The sequence below is a fragment of the Capsella rubella genome, unplaced genomic scaffold (genome assembly GCF_000375325.1).
Source record: "Capsella rubella cultivar Monte Gargano unplaced genomic scaffold, Caprub1_0 scaffold_6, whole genome shotgun sequence".
NCBI classification, from domain to species: domain Eukaryota; kingdom Viridiplantae; phylum Streptophyta; class Magnoliopsida; order Brassicales; family Brassicaceae; genus Capsella; species Capsella rubella.
Genome location: NW_006238918.1, coordinates 14,344,144 through 14,363,059, shown reverse-complemented (window position 1 = coordinate 14,363,059; position 18,916 = coordinate 14,344,144). Strand labels below are relative to the sequence as shown.

General features: G+C 32.6%; 4 protein-coding genes across 4 annotated transcripts; 1 reads left to right on the top strand and 3 right to left on the bottom strand.

Moving 5' to 3' along the window:
* Positions 1-3,672: 3,672 nt before the first annotated feature.
* LOC17884400 (putative lipid-binding protein AIR1) lies at positions 3,673-4,323 on the bottom strand. The gene has a single exon (XM_006289622.2). The coding sequence runs from the start codon at positions 4,299-4,301 to the stop codon at positions 3,879-3,881; it is 423 nt and encodes a 140-aa protein (XP_006289684.1). The 5' UTR covers positions 4,302-4,323; the 3' UTR covers positions 3,673-3,878.
* Positions 4,324-5,243: 920 nt separating this feature from the next.
* Positions 5,244-5,672, top strand: LOC17884361. The gene has a single exon (XM_006289106.2). It carries the CDS (start codon positions 5,301-5,303, stop codon positions 5,670-5,672), a length of 372 nt encoding a protein of 123 aa, XP_006289168.1. The 5' UTR covers positions 5,244-5,300.
* A 2,697-nt stretch (positions 5,673-8,369) lies between these two features.
* On the bottom strand, positions 8,370-9,998 carry LOC17882287 (ankyrin repeat-containing protein BDA1). The gene is made up of 3 exons (XM_006289644.1): positions 9,689-9,998; positions 9,256-9,539; positions 8,370-9,062 (listed from the first exon to the last, which is right to left on the bottom strand). The coding sequence occupies exons 1-3, from the start codon at positions 9,996-9,998 to the stop codon at positions 8,370-8,372; spliced, it is 1,287 nt and encodes a 428-aa protein (XP_006289706.1).
* Positions 9,999-14,380: 4,382 nt separating this feature from the next.
* LOC17884383 (putative lipid-binding protein AIR1) lies at positions 14,381-15,044 on the bottom strand. Its single transcript, XM_006289208.2, has one exon. The coding sequence runs from the start codon at positions 14,986-14,988 to the stop codon at positions 14,593-14,595; it is 396 nt and encodes a 131-aa protein (XP_006289270.1). The 5' UTR covers positions 14,989-15,044; the 3' UTR covers positions 14,381-14,592.
* Positions 15,045-18,916: the final 3,872 nt, after the last annotated feature.

The following is an 18,916-nucleotide window of genomic DNA, read 5'->3' as shown; positions in this document are numbered from 1 at the left end:
TCGAACTTAAAAATATCCGAGTACTTACAAATTGCAACTTTTCAAATTTGAAAAGATAACCAAATGGTAATAGATCAATTAGTAAAGATTTCTGTCAAACGCTTAGAAGATCGCTGGTTCGATTAGCGCTTGGGACGAAACCATATAATATGCTTTGGTTTTGGACCTGAGAAGATGTATGAGTTTCGGCCCAAAACCTCTTTGATTATTTAAAAAAAGAAATTTTTTGGAAAGATAGCAATTTCCAAATAAATTATGTAATATAATTGTTAGAGAATTATATCATATACTAGCAGTTGACCCGCGTTACGCGCGGGAGGTTTATAATTTTTTTGTTAATTTTTTATTCATATTGTGATATTTAATTTTTTATTGATTTTCAAAACATATTATAGTTATTTTCTCTTGAATTATTATCTTTTAATATTTAAATTTGGATTAATAGCATTTTCTTATTGATCAGGTTATAAACTAATATTTCACTTTCAATTTTACTTTTTCCCTTTAAAATTTTATATATACAATTACATAAATGTTGTTTTTATTCTACCATAAATTTAAAATTTACTTACATTCTTAAACTCAGTAACACATTTAAAATTTTAAACTATGATCAATTTAAAATGAAAGTTGAATTATATTATTACCACTAACTAATAAAAATGGAAGTATTTCTTATTTAACATTTCATTTATTTACATAATTTATTTTTATTTATATAATTTTCTATTAATTAAATAAGTAGCATAAATATGCACTAAATGAATGTTTAAAATATATTTTAATGTAAAACAAAATGTGGCTTAGGTAGATGCTTAGGTGGCATCATGAGAATGAGAAGAGAGAAAAAGCTAACTTTATATGTATACTAGTTGTTGACCCGCGCTGCGCGCGGGAGTTTTATAATTGTTTTTTATATTTTAAATTTTATATTTTAAAATTTATAGTTTGATTTTTCTTTGTTTTTTGTTTATTTTTTTTGTTTTTACTGTTGTTTTGGTATTAATTTAGTATATGAAATGTTTATTTTTATTTGTTTAACTTTGATTTAGGTCAAATAGTAGCTGTTAGAACCTTACATTTCAAAAGCATTCAATTCTTGTAGGCCAAATTATTCTGGTGAATCCACTTATTTATTTATCCAAGTGTTTTCATTTTACTTTTTAGTTTTTTTCTACTTCTTATGCCTAAAATCGGTTGTGTTTTCGTTTGAGGTGGCTTCGGATGACATCAATTTAGTGGTATATCTATCTGTATAGTATAAATATCCTTGCTTTGTATTTTGTTTTTATATTTAGCCCCATTAATCAAAAAATTGATCATTACTTTATAAATAGATACTTGTTTTATTTATTTTGGACATAAATGTTTTTACTATATTATTTATTTTCTTAAAACCACTATTGAATATAAAATAAAATAAAAGCTAAGTTATGAGGTAGAAAAGAAATTAAAAACTAAAGTGTTGTAATTCTAAATCAATATAAAAAATTAAGATGAATGATGATGTGGGATTTATATTATACATTATATTTGTTAGTATAATCGATAATTAGTAAGTTTTTTTAACTCTTAATCAATTATCTTTTTTAGTTTTATAATATATAATATATAAAAAGACCTTTCATATTCATTTTGGAAAAACTTATTTACATAGGTTTAAATATTAAAATTAAATGATAAAATGGTATAATTAATTTTTAAAATTAAATAATAAAATGAGGTGGATGATGATGTGGCTTAAGGAGAAGAGAGAAAAAATTAACTTTATATATATAGATAGATTAAGGTGTTATAACGACAAGATCATCGTCGTTATTTCTTTGTCGGACAGTATATTAGTTTCTATGATTCATATTGACTGATATATATGTGCGAGATCATATTATTTTAATCATTTTGCTGAATAAATAACATATAGTTTCCTGTATTAGTGGTATCATCTGTTATACTCGGATTATATATAAATAAGGTCGAACATGCTAATGTATGGTTCAGGGGTAATAGCTATACGGGAGATCGAGAATTTAGTTATTCCTTCGACAGGCTTGTAATAATATGATAATCATCATGCCAAATCGTTCTTTACTATAGAATTGATTGGTCAATTTTATTCTTTATTTCTTATTATACTTTTTTAATATAAGGTATTTCACTATTTCTCTTTAATTAGCGACAATGCAATAGTATTTCTAAATAAAGTTTGTACGAATACAATATTTTAAAATTAAAGCACTTAGGCACGACGTTAACTCTTAATGAACATAATTATTTATATGTCACCATATGATTTACAGAAGATTAATATATGCATGTTTCATCTTAAATCTTTCGGCTACACTATTATAGAGTAAATATATAGAGTCGTGCATTAAAGATTAACTCTATGTTCTATTTTGAATTAAAAAAATTATATATAATAAGATGATATTGGAAATGATCTTACGAAAGGAATAAAACAAAATATAATTGTAAAGACTACATACAGACATATAGACTTATAGTAATGGCATAAAATCAATGATCAAAGTTGAACTTTTGCTGTATCTTTTTGTTTTTGAAAGTTGACCCGACATATATGGATGTCCAAAGATAATACCACGTAAATTCTGATGCTTAGGTTTTCATAATTATTTTTTGCTACAGAAAAAACATAGTTCACACTTCATAATATTTGTTAACACATAAAAATTCAAACTGGCCAAAAGTTTAATTGACATATACAAACTATCTAGAGTATTGGTATGTCTTTTGAATTCTCATCAGGGCAGAAGTTAAAAATGAAAGAAAATGATTTTTTAGTTTTAAAAATGAAAACTACATGAAACCGATCTTATTGCATTGAGCTAAAAAAAAGTTATAATGAAATTTTGTGAAGATATATAGTTAGGAAGTCATTATTTATGTCAAAAATCCCTCATTGAAAAATAAATGTCTCATTCTTTAAATAACAATGATTAATTTTGATTATAAAAATTATAACATCTATACATATATATATATATATATCATGTATAAATATATGAAAGATCATAATTCAAACTCTCTACAGCTATATATCGTTCATATAAAATCTGTGTATTCTAAAATTTATTTACTCTTATTTATTTGAAGTTTAACCAGCTTTTGGATTTAGTTAGGCCATTTTTCTTCGTGATTTTTTAAGAAAATTTTATGCTAAGAATTGTGTAAAAGACCATCAATAATGGTACTATTCGATCTTACTGTGAGAGCTGACTTAACCCGCTTAGTTTCTTAGTTGTGTGTAAGGCATCCAAGAAAAGGAAACATTGGACCGGCCTGTTAACAAAGTTTAATTATAACTTTTTATGGTATCACCAATATCAAGTTACCTTCTTATAGACCATATCAATAATGTTGCTATTGACGCTGTAGACCATGCATGGCTTTTTGATGAAGAATTAATTAATCGCTGAATACTGTTTGTATATTCTTCTTAATATGAATACTCCTAAATACACGTGTGCATGACCAAAAATCTAATTCTCAGGAACTTCCACACAATTCTTGCCAAAATACTGTATGTTGCCTTTTGTCAAAATGGTCGGATGTACTTCAGTACATGCATGTCTTAATGCTGACACCGAAGATTGCAATATAGACAACGACATCGATTAATACTTTTATTAATCAAATTCAAAAAATACACTTACAAATTAAAGAAGAGATGGAGGAACAACAAAGCAAAGAAGTACATGCACACACAAACCCATGCATTACCCATTATTGCATGGGAGAGTACGTTCATCATAAACAATACGGGGAAATTACAACAAGAAAAATATAGCTTGATAAGAAAATAGGTTCAAAAATTCATAAACTGTATGAATCATTTATTTAGTAGCTATGTTTTAAACTTAAGCGCACTGGAAGTTCTTTGGAGCTTTTCTACTGCAAACATTGAGGAGAACGCTGAGATCGATGGGAAGGTTAAGGTTGATTCCAAGAATGTTAACCTTGAGAGCAGTGCAAAGGCAGACCGCAGCCTCAAGGTCAGCCAAGCCTTGGATAAGAGAGCAGCATGGCTTAACGGGTGGGTTTCCCAATTTTAGGTCCACTAGCTTGAGCACATTAGCGCAAACACCGAGCTGTAGGGCATCTCTAGGACAAGTACCTGTGCTTGGGGTGGTCGGGGTAGTCGGGGTGGTCGGGGTTGTCGGGATGGTCGGGATGGTCGGGGTAGTTGGGGTGGGGAGGCACTTGTAACATGTCGCAGAGGTGTAAGTGAAGAAGAGGAGGTTGAGAGAAAGGAAAAGAGCAAGGGAGGTTCTTGGAGCCATTTTGTGGAGTGGAGTGGAAAAGGCTCAAGAAGTAGTAGTGCGTTTAAGCTTGTTGGAGATGGGTGGAGAGATATGTTAAGTGTTTAGTGTCTATTTATAGGGTTTTCATTAAGAGATAAGGGATTGATTATTAGAAAAAAACTTAATTTGTCATTATTGAACAAATGAGCTGGTAATCTTTAGTAGTATATGGTTCTTGTTTTAATTAACAAATTAGTAGTATATGGATATTTATATATCCATAAAACAAAATTTGGTGGTTGAAGTCGATCTTCTAAACTAATTAACTAAGACAAATCCCCAAATTTTTGAATTATACCAATATATGTACGAGCCTTCACGATTTTTAAGAATAAAATCAAATATATTAATCTTGTTTTAAAAATAATAAACTGTAAAGTCTCAGAAATTAATCTAACTTCTTGGATTACGCACTTCTATTTATTACGTTAAAGAACTAGATGAAAACCTGCATTACGCCACGAGATCTCTTTCGAAAATAAATTTTGTAAGTCAATCTTGCAAACATTTGGTTTATCACCAATGACCATGTTATAACCAAATATACGTACATTAGCAAATCCTGATTAATGCTTTTTAGAAAATTTGCTAATGGTTTCCCTACTGTCATCTACAGTTGTCTTCTCCTATCTATTTCTAACCAAAGCGAGACTGGTTAGGAAAAAAATATTTTTCTTTACTGTCTTGCTCAAAGTGCTTGATATATATATAACTATCAGATTCAATGTGTCTAATTACTCCATAAATCAAACGTTTTGATTGTATTTGATTTCTTTCCAAATTGATTAAAATGTTAACTAGTATACGTTTCGCAATCCTAATTTGTATCCGCTCCTACTATTCCATAACTTTCATATAAATTTGACCACATTGCCATACATAAATTCATCAAACAAAAACCAAACTACAAATCATCTAGTACTATATATTGAAACTTCTCTCAAGTCTTCTAATTCTCTTGTTGTATATAATCCCATCATGTCGATCAAGAGTGTGTTTCCTCTCCTAGTGGTTATCCTATGCATCACAGCCTCGGTTAATGCTCAGTTACCGCAGTTTCCCCCTATCCAGTTCCCTTTTCCAAATCCGTTCCAACCGAGTCCCGGTATGCCGGGGATGCCTGACCTGACCAAGTGCTGGTCGACAGTTATGGATTTGCCAGGATGCTTGGCAGAGATCAGACAAGCCGTCATGACCGGAAAAATTTGGACCGTTGGTCCAGCTTGTTGTAAAGCTTTCCTAGACGCTGAAGCTAACTGCACACCCAACCTTCCATTCAACCCGTTTTTCCCACCTATGCTAAAACAACAGTGCATGAAAAACGCTGCTCCTCCAACCACCGCACTCTAGAATGCAACAAGTAGCTATGTTATGTCATATGTGAGACATTATTTGTGTTAGTCCCAGAATGTTGTTGGGTTTGAACAACAACAGCAAAAAGAAAGAAACAATGATCTAATAATAATAAAGTTCAGTTTCTTTAAGCATTTTCATCTGTCCTTATGAAATGAACAAGTAGAGGAAGAAGAATACATCACATAAATTACATATTAATCAAAGAAAAATGTTAGAAACAAAAATGAAATAAGGAAGGTCATGCCCAAGCTCTTTTCCTACGGGAAAGATCAGAAGTCTTGATATCTTGGCCGCCATTATGAAATCATTCAGGCTCAACCCCTCCTACATTGTTTGTTCATCCAACAACAAAACTGTTATACAGAAACCATATTTAACGATAAAGCCATCGTTGTTATTTCTCTTTCCGATAATACCTTTCTGTCATTTGTAGTATTGAATGATATAGTTTCGTGTATTATTTAGTGGTATCTTTTGTTATATTCAGATTATAATTTATAAAACAAGGTCGAACATGCTAATGTAGGCTATAGGAGAGATCGAGAATTTAGTTATTCCTTGGACAGGCTTTTAGTAATATGATAATTATCATTGAAAATTAATCATCGTTATAAAATTGTTCGATTGTATGAGATTCCAGTTTGCGGAGGGGTTTAAATGAATTAATTTGGTCAGCTATGTCATCAAAGTGCATTTATTTTTTCGGTCAAGGGTCTTAAGAGAACTCCACAGTAAAGTATGCTTATGCTGGAGTAGTCAAAAGATGGGTGACCTTTCGGGAACAAGTTGTCGGAACTGTGTGAGTAAGACCAAAATACAGGAAAAGATCATGTGGTGGTTTGTAGGGTCGGTAAACAAGTCATTAAGCCTCCTGAACGTTGCAAACCGGCCGTCGGACATTGATGGGCTCATCGGCCTAGTGAGAAGACGTGAGGTCCACTAAGAGATCTAGGCCCATGAGCTAGTGGTGAACATGAGACCCACTGGAAAGAAGGTGGTCGGGACGTTACAGATTGATGGGTGAATTACTGATATCTAGCTATTCTTTTAATTTTTTCTGTATATTTTTCTTTATGAAAGTTGAGCCGCTATTTTTGATATGTGAAAAGATTTGATTATAAGACGTTTTTCGTAATATTATTAACATTGTAATTTTAAAATATTCAACTGCTCACAAAAATATCAAAATACTATGGAATATCTATATTTAGTATTGAATATTGAATAAGCATAACAAAATTAGATTTATGATAAAATGAAACAAAAGCAAAATATCTTAAAAATTACATACAATATACAGTACATGAGAATTGAGATAGATATAGATATAATACTTAGCTTCTTTTCTTTTATATAACTATTTTTGAGTTTATTTTGCCCAATCAAAACACCAAGCAGGTCCTTTATCTCTTCTTATACGACAAATCGGTTTTTCATTTTCTTTTGCTCTGACCTCCCAAATACATACGCTGCACCCTTTGGTTTCACTGTCTCTACTGTTTAGAAATATAGGAAACTTGTGAAATCCACCTTTATGCCACGTAAAATCGCAAGTAAACTTTGTAGTCCTTTTCCAGTTTACTCTAAATTTAAACTCCCAACTTTGACCCCACGGAATACGTTGTAACCCCAAATTATCTTCTGTAGATGAGCAGGTTACATTCAAAACATGTTTGCCAGACAATGAATTAACGATTCTAACAGTTTTTTTTTTAAACATAATCAAGCGTCTCGAATTTAGCTCTCCCGATGCAGCATTTGAGAGGGCTGATGATGATGATGATGACACCGACTCAGGAAAAAAAAGAGTTGCAAGAACGTAGAACATGAACAAACTATAAAAGATGCCATTAGAGAAAACCATGATTTTGTTTGTGATGGAATGTGATTATATTGTATTGCAGTTAACTAAATGCGATGGTATATTGTCCATTATTTATAGTATGTAGTTTGCTATCTATAGTACCAAGAAACTATTACAAGTAGTTTCAAGTAGAGGCTTAATTAAGAAGAACCATATATAAGGAGATTTTGCGAAAACTCATCCGCTTCTCATATAATCCAAATTGTGAAAGTAGAAATAAGTTGCTACCCTCACGTTTCAAAACTAAAAATGAGAAAAGAACATGACAAATCAACGTTGCAACGATGATATGGAAACAGTCAACATGATGGACGATATTATCAAGTGTGTATTAATATGATCCACCGAAATCTATAAGTTACTTTCTTAAGCAAATCTTACCTCTAAGATATTCTTAATAATGATGTTCTAATCGAAGTAAAAAAGAAATGAATTTTTTTTTTTCTGTTCTTGTTATTGGCAGCCAAATCATATGATGATGATGTCTACATGTTCCACAAAAACAATACTTTCTCTGTATCATAAAATTGATTTTAATTTTTTAATTTTATCGGGTATCACAAACATTGAATTTTTTAATATATATTTAATGCATTTTTATTGGAAAAAAGACATAGGTAAGGAAAAGAATCAATAATATGACATTGAATGGCAAAGCCAATATGCTGGCAAATAACAAACGTGATCAAAGCTCTCCACGACAATATAAAACATTCCTGCTTATATCTTAATAACGATTACATATTCTAATCAATGGATTTGGTAAACAATATGAATAACAGATCGTTTTTCAATTTTCACATATGCGGGTAAAAAAAAGGCTTTAATTAAATTATTGTCGATAAACCTTCCAAAATCATCTGGCTTTTGGGCTTTATTGTCCTCAGCTGGATAGATAATTTCCACTTCAAGAATACGAAAATCAAATAACAAAAAAATCCAACAATGGTCGCAACCACGAGAAGTATTGGAAAGTATGCTGTTGTCTCGCCGTTCAACATCATTGCTATCCCGTAAGAGCAGCAGAGAGGGGTTGCGATCAAGATATAGAACCAAGTGTACTCTCTACCAGGTGGTAAGAGAATAAAATTCAAAAACATGGAGAAAAAAAAAGATACCGTATTGAATCCCCAAAGTACTAGACATGTTTCATCATAAGAACCTGAATCTTCTTTATTTTCGCATCTTGGTGGCTGCAAAGCTGTTGTATACGTAGCCGTGGTGATGAGTATGATTATCACCTGAAGCGCGTTTCTGGTTCCGTCTGATATGCCGCTTTTGTAACGAGTAATTTGGATGGAACAATATTCCCAGAACGTGACCGGTGATCTCAAATATTCACTCGGTTTCTTGACTTTGGGTAGAGCAGCTTTGCTCTTTCCGCCGCAACTTTTTATTAGTTTTTCAGTGGTTTTGTCCATGTAGCGACCGTTGGCTCGAAGTATGTCAAGAGATGTTAAACCATCTTTGTTCTGTATGTTCCGGTCAAGCGAGAGGCATTCCAACAGAGGTTTTACTGCCTGTCCAAAACATAATTTCCATGCACCAAAAAGTTACAAACCTTAATGTATATGATGTATAAAACTAACAAGTGAGTTATCAAATCATATTGTGTTGTTTTGGTTTAATAACAGAAATACTCCTATATATATATATCATGCCTTTAATTTTCAAAGTACAACATATATAAGAGAAGAATATTTAAAAACACACCTGATGTTTATTCTGATACGCCGCGAAGTGCAAGGCGGTGTTGCCCTCACGATCTTTCCTGTTTAAAATGTCTCTCTCCATAGACGAGGCCCCCTTTTGGCGCATTCTTTCCAACCATCCGGTAAGCACTTTGAGCTCTTCATATCTTCCATTCAAGACCGCCATGTGTAGAGCCGTTTCACCGCTTACGTTCTCGTCCAGAATGCTCTTGGGACAAGCCATGAGAAACTCCGTGAGGAGATCGGCTCCACCTTTCTCCACTACAAGATGTAGTGGTGTCACACCTGTTTCGAAATTGAACAAAATATCATTAATGTTAGACGTTGCCTATCTACAAACTATATATGAATGGGGACCATATATATATATATATATATATGGAGTTCGATCTAAAGAACATAGCTGGTCTAGAATTATTATTCAGGAAATATACCTCCTCTGCCACGAAGACGAACAAGATTGGGATCGAACTTGACTAGCTCTAGTGCTATCTCGACTTGATTGTTCTCCACGGCAAGGTGCAATGGACTGTATCCACGTGTATTTAGTTTATACGTAAACGATGGCATCAACACCATCAATTCCATGGCCATAAGTGTTTTCCCAAACATTGATGCTTCATGAAGCGGCGTATGCACATACGGTGACGATGCTTCAATCTTTTGTAGTATAAAAGGATCTTTATCTATTAAAGAATACAAGGCATCAATGGACTGTGTGACCCACGCTAATCTTCTATCCATGGATGATGGATGGATTTAGAGATGTTATTACTTTATTTTATTTTTGTGTGCAACGATAGAAAAGATCAGATAATGAATTATAATAACTCAATGTAAGCTTTATCTAAGCTTACATTTATAGAAACTCAAATATATTTACGACTGAAGTTTATATGATTGTTTTAATTTAAATTAAAAAATTGCATTTAATGTTATTTGAAGGATTTGCATGGGAAAATTAATTACTTACTATTTTTAGTTAATTTATGAAATCATGTAACTATGGTCCGTCGTAGGTGACTTGTTAGTTACGGTACTTGATCGATTCCCGTATCCATTGTGGTGCGTATGTGACTTGCTAGTTGTTACTGAACTAGAATCGAGATTTGAGCATGACAAGAACGTACGTACGTGGTGAGAGAAAGTCATGATATTGATTACCAACGACGACAAAGTCACTATAGACTTCTCAACTTCCTAAATTAATGAACAGATTAAATGTGATCCAAAGATTTTTGATCAAAAATTTGGTAACATCGTAACCTTTGTCTAACCTCTTACGTTCGATCTTGCCATACCTATTTCTAGACTCTCTCAATTTGATTTCTTTGTTTTCCCAGTTTGATTTATGCTATGAAAGATGACGAACACATATAACTTGATGCAATTTTGTAAGGATATAGTTAGACTTTTTTTTTTTTTTTTTTTTCTTTTAGAGCTTTAGTCTAAGATTTATTAATCTTATAGTTTCCGCTGTCACGTAAATATAAATGACTTGACAGATGGATAGTGGCTAGATGAATACCAAACTAGTTAAAGAAAGAGAGCAAAAATAATATTGAAGTTACACTACAAATACAATATCTAGCTGAAGAATGAGAGCAAAAGGCAATGGATGATGTGAACCAAGGCAGCAAAAGAAACTCAAACATTAAGTAGCAACGCTAACAAACGCGAGATAGCTAGAGTTGCGTGGACAGCCATCGAATTTCAACCCAAGGCTAACCTCAAAACATGTATAGCGATGAAAGACTTTGAAATATCAAGTCACGTATAGCGATTAAACTCGATGACCAATGAAACAATAGAGAAGTCGGTTCTTGAAATTAGGCCATACAAACAACTATATTTCGTAATGCCTTGTTATAGGATAATCTTTTGTTGAAAATATGGATATATTTGCGTTGTAGGAGTTAGAAGTTAGAACCATCTTTTGTACAATTGCACCACGTCAAAGACTCAAGTCATAAAGTATTTAGAGTGAATGGACTTGACCCAAAGAAATTAAGGCCGAATTATGTTGAAACAAAACAAGGCCCTGAAATCGTTGGTCCGTGATACTTCCTCATGCCTCCACCACGTTAAATACCAAATAGTTCTTCTTCATTTTTCCTCAACGTAAAGCTTTTATTGATGATTAGTGGTACACATAGCTGGTTTATCGTTTGCCACCAATAGACATACATAGTTGGTTTTTAGTTAACCAAAGCCTTAACCAATTTGGTACACAAGAAACTATTGCAAGTGCATTACTCGATCAAATTTTTTTGTTGCTTTTGAACAAAGTGTTACCTTATTGGCGAGTCTCTTGGTCTAATGTAAACTATTGGAGATATCTTGGGGAGCAAGATGTGTATCTTGCGGACCAACTATTATGAACCGTCAAAGTCCGTTATTAAAGTGAACCCGTGAAGCCCAAGTCGAAGAATATTTTAGAAGTGTGATAAGGATTAAGAGATTTAGAATATTTATTTAATCATGTTTATCTGTTTCCTATTCTAATTAGGTTAAACATAAGTTAGCCTCTATATATTGTATCAATTCTCTAGAGATTAAACACACACAATAATAAAGAGTTTTTCCCCTTTTTCCCCAAATCCTTCTCTAGTTTCTACATAAACCTCCACACCACCCTTATCACACGACCTGTAAGACTTTCTCAATCTTCATCTAAAAATTAAAATAGTATTATCTAAAACTCAACAAGTAAGTTCACTAATTTATTTTGCATCCCATTTAAAAGTGATATATATGAAATCTAGCTTCGCACATAACCAGAAAAATGTCTCATGTCTTATCTCTTTAGTCTTCATACCAAACCGCTCACTTCGAAGTCACTTTCATGTTATAATATGCTTCTATATATATATAATTAACTAACCACTAATATTATCATGCTTTTTATTCTTACATGCATGTGGTTATCTACTACTATTATTTAAAAACATTTGTAGTTGTCTAATTTGAATATATATACACATTTCTATATATATTTTTTTTGCATTTATTATTACTAAGAAATTTAAAGCCGATCATACATTCTATTAAGTTTCGAATAATTTTCAACAATTTATCCGTACCAGCTATTATTACGATAGTAAAGAACAATTATTCCATAGTTACTATTATAGGCACCGAGTTATAAGCAGAGTTAGTAGTTATTTGTTTTTTTTTTTTTTTTTGATAAAAAGCAAAGTTATGTTATTTTCTCAAAATTATTAAACATCTATTTGTGTTAGTATTCGACACCCTTGGCAAATATACTTAATCAACCACATCTAAAATGGAATCATTGTTCTTTATTCCTTCACGCTTGTCCATGTGAACATATCATTATCCCTTGGTCACGGGGCAGTCTTATTTTCTCATTATTTCTTAAACATCACATAATCTCTCACACGAAGACAAAATTGTGACTTCATTTTCATATGATAATATTTTTAGTACTCTCAATTAATGGTTGGACTTATTAATTCATTCCGTATAATAGATGTTACAACTTACAAGATGGACAGATAGACTATTGTAGCTTGGATTTGTTTTAGGGTTTAAAATATGAAAATATCTCAATCGTATGGTTTCAACGTTAGGCTTTATTAAATGGTTTAGCACAGATTTATCATCAAAAAGTTAAATTTTCATAGTGTGCAAAAAAATAAATTAAAAAAGTCATAATTTAACTTTGTCTTACTTGAAAATATTTCAGATAAATATAGTGCGGCCAATTAAAACTTTGCAAATTTGAAGAGAAAGCAATGTCCAATATGAAATATGAACAGTGTAAAATAATTGTTAGAGTTAAGATCCAATAATGGTGTTATTAACGACAAAAATCATCGTTGTTATTTCTCTTTCGGTTAATACATTTCCTTGATTCCTATTATAAGATATATATGTGCGTTTGTACGTGATCATACTACTACTTTGATCCTTTTGCTGATTAAATAACATATAATAGTTTCGTGTATATATTAGTGCCATCTTTTATTATATGCGGATATTAAAAATTAATGTCGAACATGCCAAACTATGGTCACGGGTAGTAGCTATTGGAGAGATCGAGAATTTAGTTATTCCTTCGACAGGCTTGTAATCATATAGTATTACTATAAAATTGATCAGTTGATTGGTCAATTTTATTCCCTTTAATTTATTAGTAATGATTTTCTCTTTTATTAACTACATAGTATAATCTAAAAGACGTGAAAATGATATTGGGATGATCATCGCCTTAGCTTCTTTACTTTATGAACATATTTTTAATTAACAAAATACACAGCATTTCTAGAATAAATGAAAAGTGAAAAGTTGATATGGTTCACATAATCACATCTAATTTTGATTGTAGGAGATAAATATATGTTTCTTCCATCTGATTTCTTTTGGTTTATAGAAAAGAGTAGAAAGTGTACATAGTAGTAAAAATCAAAAGTTACTTCATATCAAAGTACGTGAGGTTATAATTATATTGAGCCAAAACTAATCTCTCTGTATAGTGTTTTTTATTTTGTTATAGATTACAGCTCTATATAGTTCGTACATATTAAACATTTCTATAATCTAAAGTTATTATTTATTCCTATTATTTTGGTTTAACAAGCTTTTGTGTTTCGTCCGTCGATCTTATGTTGTGATTCGTGTGAGACCTGCTTAAAATCAAACATACCAACGGAAAAAAGGTTGCATTTTTTTGTAAATAATTTTTGGAAATTTTGTAAATAGTTTCTGTTAACCAGGTTTTGGAGTTCAAGACTTCAGAGTACGTATAGAAGTTTATTCTAAATAAGAATATAGTACTCTTTTTTGGTTCAAAGAAGGACAATTATAGGTTATAACCTTTCTTTAATATTCTAAATATATATCTTTTTTATTAGTTAGCAAAAAAAATATATATCTTAAATTTTCTTTCTTATTAGCACTAGGTTATAACCTTTTTGAATATATATATTTTTTTGGTCCCGATTCCTACCAACATTGTAGACCATGATTAGGTATATATATTTTAAATCAGTGTACAGTTCATTTTACGTGAATACCTAACTGCACGTGTGCATGCATGAACAAATCCAATACTCACGGACCAGATTAAAGTCCCCTATAGAGCGACGCAAACAAAGTTCATAAAACTGAAATAAAAAGCAATATTTTATTATCAAGATAAAGCCATACAGAAAGTACACAAACTCAATTTTTGATTGGTGAGGATCTTCCTGTTGCTCATTCTGTCATTCACCAAATCAAAATAAAGGGAAAACATATAATAAAGGAAGGAATACAATTTAAAAGTTGGTCAAGCACATTTCATGCATGCATGGCCATAAATTCAGGATTAAGATTAAGGGCATTGGAAGCCACGTGGAGCCTTCCTGCTGCAAACGTTGAGAAGCAAGCTAAGATTGATTGGAAGGTTAATGTTGATGCCGAGAATGCTAGCCTTAATTGCGGTGCAAAGACAAACCGCAGCTTCAAGATCGACCAAACCATCAATAAGGCTGCAACACGGCTTAACCGGAGGAGCACCTAGTGTCACATTCACCAAGTTAAGCGCCTGAACACAAACACCGAGCTTCAAAGCATCTTTTGGGCATGTCTCGATGGCGGGTGCGCTTGGGGTTGGCTTGGGTTTGTTGTAAGACGACGATGGTGGACAACCTGAACGGGCTGCTTCGGTTAGGGCAAAGAAGAGGATGTTGAAGGCAAGGAAAATGGCGAGAGAGTTTCTAAGAGCCATTTTGCTTAGCCTTGGAAGAAGTTTTGAGTGTTGTTTATGTTTGAGATTAGTGAAGAAGTTGAGAGTGTATTGGTCAATATTTATAGGATAAGTGGGCTTGTTTGAGTAAAAGAACTAAGTGAGTGATAAGATTATATTCGTTTGACTATTTAAATGCAACTTAGGGTTATAATAATGATCTATGTATGTAAAACCAAAATGATCAAGAATATGTAGGTGTACTGTGTACCGACCATGTGGTTAGCCCTTTACTTTAGCTGGCGATCTAAAGTTAAGAGTTTGGAACGAAGTGTGGAGTTTCCGATGGGAATTTTTAATTTGTTAAGTTAAGATTTATACTAGCAATCTAAGAAGTGAATTTTATAGTTAATTCATTTTTAGACTACGACGAAAACTTGTTTGGTTGGGAAATGTTTTTAATTTAATTACCATACTATATCCGAAACATGCCAGATTATTATATTTTTTTGGTAATGAACCAGGCCTGAATGACATAAACTCTGATAGGAAAGAATTCTCTATCTTATTTCGAGAAATACAAATATAAAAACGGATTATTTGGCACGCATAGTTCGTTCCGTTCTGCATTATGCTAAGTATGTAAACAATTTATCTCCTAATTGGCTCGTTTGAGTCAATTTTATAGTTTTTATTGTTGACAAAAAAAAAATCAGGCCCGAATATAGTATGGGCTATAGTTGGCTATAAAGCACCTAAAAAAATAAAAAGTTTAAACAATTATATAAATGAAAATAATATTAGTTGGCAGAAGAAAAATACAAGAAAAAAAAAACTAATTTCTTCTAATGGTTGAGTTTCTTAAAAAAACTTATATGAAAAAGGAAATATTATTTTAATGGTTGAGTGTCTTTTAATTTAGGACATTATATCTTAAACATCTCATATAAGACGTTTTTGTAAAGTGTTTTCCAATTTAGAAACTCTTCACTATGTAATTATTAATATTCTTATAAATAAACTTATAACTTTAGGTTTTTAATAATTCTTAAAAACACTTTTAATTATTTATTATAGTATAAGAGTATAATTCTCTCTCTCACTTTGTAATCTTAGTCAAACCTCAACTAGCCCCAGCTTAAATGGGCTGGGCAGACGGACGACCACCCATAGGCCCAACAACAAAGGTCCCAATTTTTTGTTTTTAACACTTTTATTTGTAAATGAAATTATGAAACAGGAGAAGAAAACACTAGGGTTCAGAGTTAAAAAAAAAAAAATTTACACTTCGATCGTCCAAATCAGAGCTAAATTCTTGTTTTCTATTCACTTTTCCTACTTTACATCTACCGATCAGTCATCAGTTTCATCTGTGAGTCTGTGACTCTGTAAGTATTAATTTTTTTTGGGTTTGATGTTTGTTAGTTGTCAATTGTTACGCTTGACTGCTTGAACAAATCTGATGAGGTTGATAGAGAAGTTTTATCCGTTGAAGATGATTTTAGAGTTAATTATTTTCTTGTTGTCGTAGATATGGCAAGTTCGGTTAAAAATAGGTTTGAGCAAATGACTACTTTTAAAAGTGTTTTTGGGTTTTTATTTGATTCTTAGAAACTAAAGTCACTTGATGAAAATAAATTAAGAGAGCATAGCATTAATTTTCAAAAAACATTTTCTCATGGCATTGTATCATATGTTGATTTAAATGACTTTTATCCTGGATTGAAAGTTGAGATTGCAAATGGTTTTACCATATGTGCCAATGACACCTACTGATGTGCTTGAATTTGTTAAAAATATTGGATGGTACCCAAATGTTTCAATTGCTTATCGACTTCTTAACTACACATGTTACTGTAGCATCTGAATGAGAGAAGTTTCTCCAAGTTAAAGCTATTGAAAAATTACATGAGATCTTCAATGTCTCAAGAAAGATTAAATGGTTTAGCCATTTTACGCATTGAGAAAAATATGTTAGAAGGCATGGATTTTGATACTGTTATTCATGATTTTGCAGCAGTTAAAGTTCTTCGGAAAAACCGTTTTTTGGAATAACTATTGGGTTTATCTTTCAGACTCGAAGAAAGATTTATCAGAGAGGAGTGCAACATATTATATGATGCAAACTTGGAACAGCTCGAGACATGATGTTTAATGATTGTCTATATCTAGTATTCTATCAGCATGTGTTTAGGGGACCAATTATGTAACTCGCCCTAGGGGTTAAATTTTTTTTGAGCCGGGGCTGACCTCAAAAAACCCCAAATTCAAAAAATACAAAATCACGCTTTTGCCTTCTTCTAGAAACCCTTACTCCGGTAGATAATACACGTCTCAGTTTCCACCAAGACAAGTTCACGGACTCGAAAACTTAGAAGCTTAGGTGGAAATAGCTAGATGAAGAGTAGTAACCGGTTTGATGTTGAATCCACAACACAGTAAAGAACTCCCAAGAAAATTATTGATCCAAGACACAAAGTGCCGAAGCAAAAATAACTGAATTTTCTTATTGAAAAAAAGAAGAAGGAATTTTCTTATTGACTGAAAGCGCCTCCGTAAAACGTAGATAAACAAATTGCTTAAACAGTAGTAACCGGTTTGATGTTGAATCCACAACACAGTAAAGAACTCCCAAGAAAATTATTGATCCAAGACACAAAGTGCCGAAGCAAAAATAACTGAATTTTCTTATTGAAAAAAAGAAGAAGGAATTTTCTTATTGACTGAAAGCGCCTCCGTAAAACGTAGATAAACAAATTGCTTAAACAGAAAAGTGCAGCAACGGTCTAATACTTAGAAAAGGAAACTAAGTTATGTGAACAAAGAGTGAGATGATTATAGCCGTTAGGTTTTAATGGAGAATCTTCGATGTTTTTCTTTTGTAAAAGACTTTCAATTTATAAAATAAGGCGGAGAGGGTAATTTCCGGATTAGGCTCATATAAATTCCTTAAGACACAATACCGACCAGGTTTACAAACCAAACTAAACCGGTCGCTGAAATCCTAATCTGTAAACGCAAAACATATTGCAGCCCATGTCCATCAGATCTGCGAATACCCACCGGAACAGGACCTCCGGTGAGCCTAGACGACGCTAGTCGAACGGAGATGGTGATCCAAGATCCGTTGTCATCCTGCCATTGTAAAGCTGTTTTAAGAAGGAGGAAGAGAACCGAGCTTTCCTTTGTCGAGAGAGAGGAAAGCAGTAGGGAGTAGAAGAAGAGACCTTCGATGGTAGCTTAGATTCACCAGATCGGCAACTACCTCCCCCATCGAAGCCGATCTCGTGAAATCTCCAGAATCTCAATCTCAGGTCCCTAGATCTAACTACTATCCTTTCTCGTTCTTCGCCGTCAATCTCCTTCTTCCCCTCTATGAAGCTACACCGCCAGTGGAGCTCATACCGACGCCGTCTCACAGATGCTTCTCCTCTCTGTTGTCCTCGTGATTTTGAACCAATAGCTTTGCCGGGAAGAGGAAATGAATCGCGGAGGAAGAACTATGGGCTGAGAAACTTTGGTGTTGGCGTCAAGAGTTAGAGTAAACGTCGTGTAGTCTTGATGGGGTGGATAAAAACAGCAGGGAGTCTACAAATTATTCAGGTGGCTCGTTGGTCTGAATTAGATCAATTCAGAGATGTTGATTTACCGATACAGTACACTGGTATAATATATGACATATCTCTAATTCTACCTCAAAGATGACATATTCTAGCTTGATTAAAGTTCTCCAGCTGGTCATGTTGTCGATGAATTCCCAAATTGGTTCGATGAAGATCATTGTTGGTGCGGATAAGTTGTTATAGGCATTCAACAGGGTGGAGGAAAGCAAGTACACATGGTCAATTTCCAATTAATGCATCAAGGTATATCGACGCTCAATCGTTAACGTCGATAAAACATCTCTATAATTTCAGTTTCAATTTTCTGAAAGGGTTCCAAATGGTTTTAACATATTTTGAAACTCTCA

Coding starts and splice junctions, on each gene's coding strand:
- LOC17884400 (XM_006289622.2), bottom strand. CDS start 4,301: ATGGCTCCAAGAACCTCCCTTGCTCTTTTCCTTTCTCTCAACCTCCTC.
- LOC17884361 (XM_006289106.2), top strand. CDS start 5,301: ATGTCGATCAAGAGTGTGTTTCCTCTCCTAGTGGTTATCCTATGCATC.
- LOC17882287 (XM_006289644.1), bottom strand. CDS start 9,998: ATGGATAGAAGATTAGCGTGGGTCACACAGTCCATTGATGCCTTGTAT. Junction 9,540..9,688: donor TCGTCTTCGTGGCAGAGGAG/GTATATTTCCTG, acceptor ATTTCGAAACAG/GTGTGACACCACTACATCTT. Junction 9,063..9,255: donor CGTATCAGAATAAACATCAG/GTGTGTTTTTAA, acceptor TGTTTTGGACAG/GCAGTAAAACCTCTGTTGGA.
- LOC17884383 (XM_006289208.2), bottom strand. CDS start 14,988: ATGGCTCTTAGAAACTCTCTCGCCATTTTCCTTGCCTTCAACATCCTC.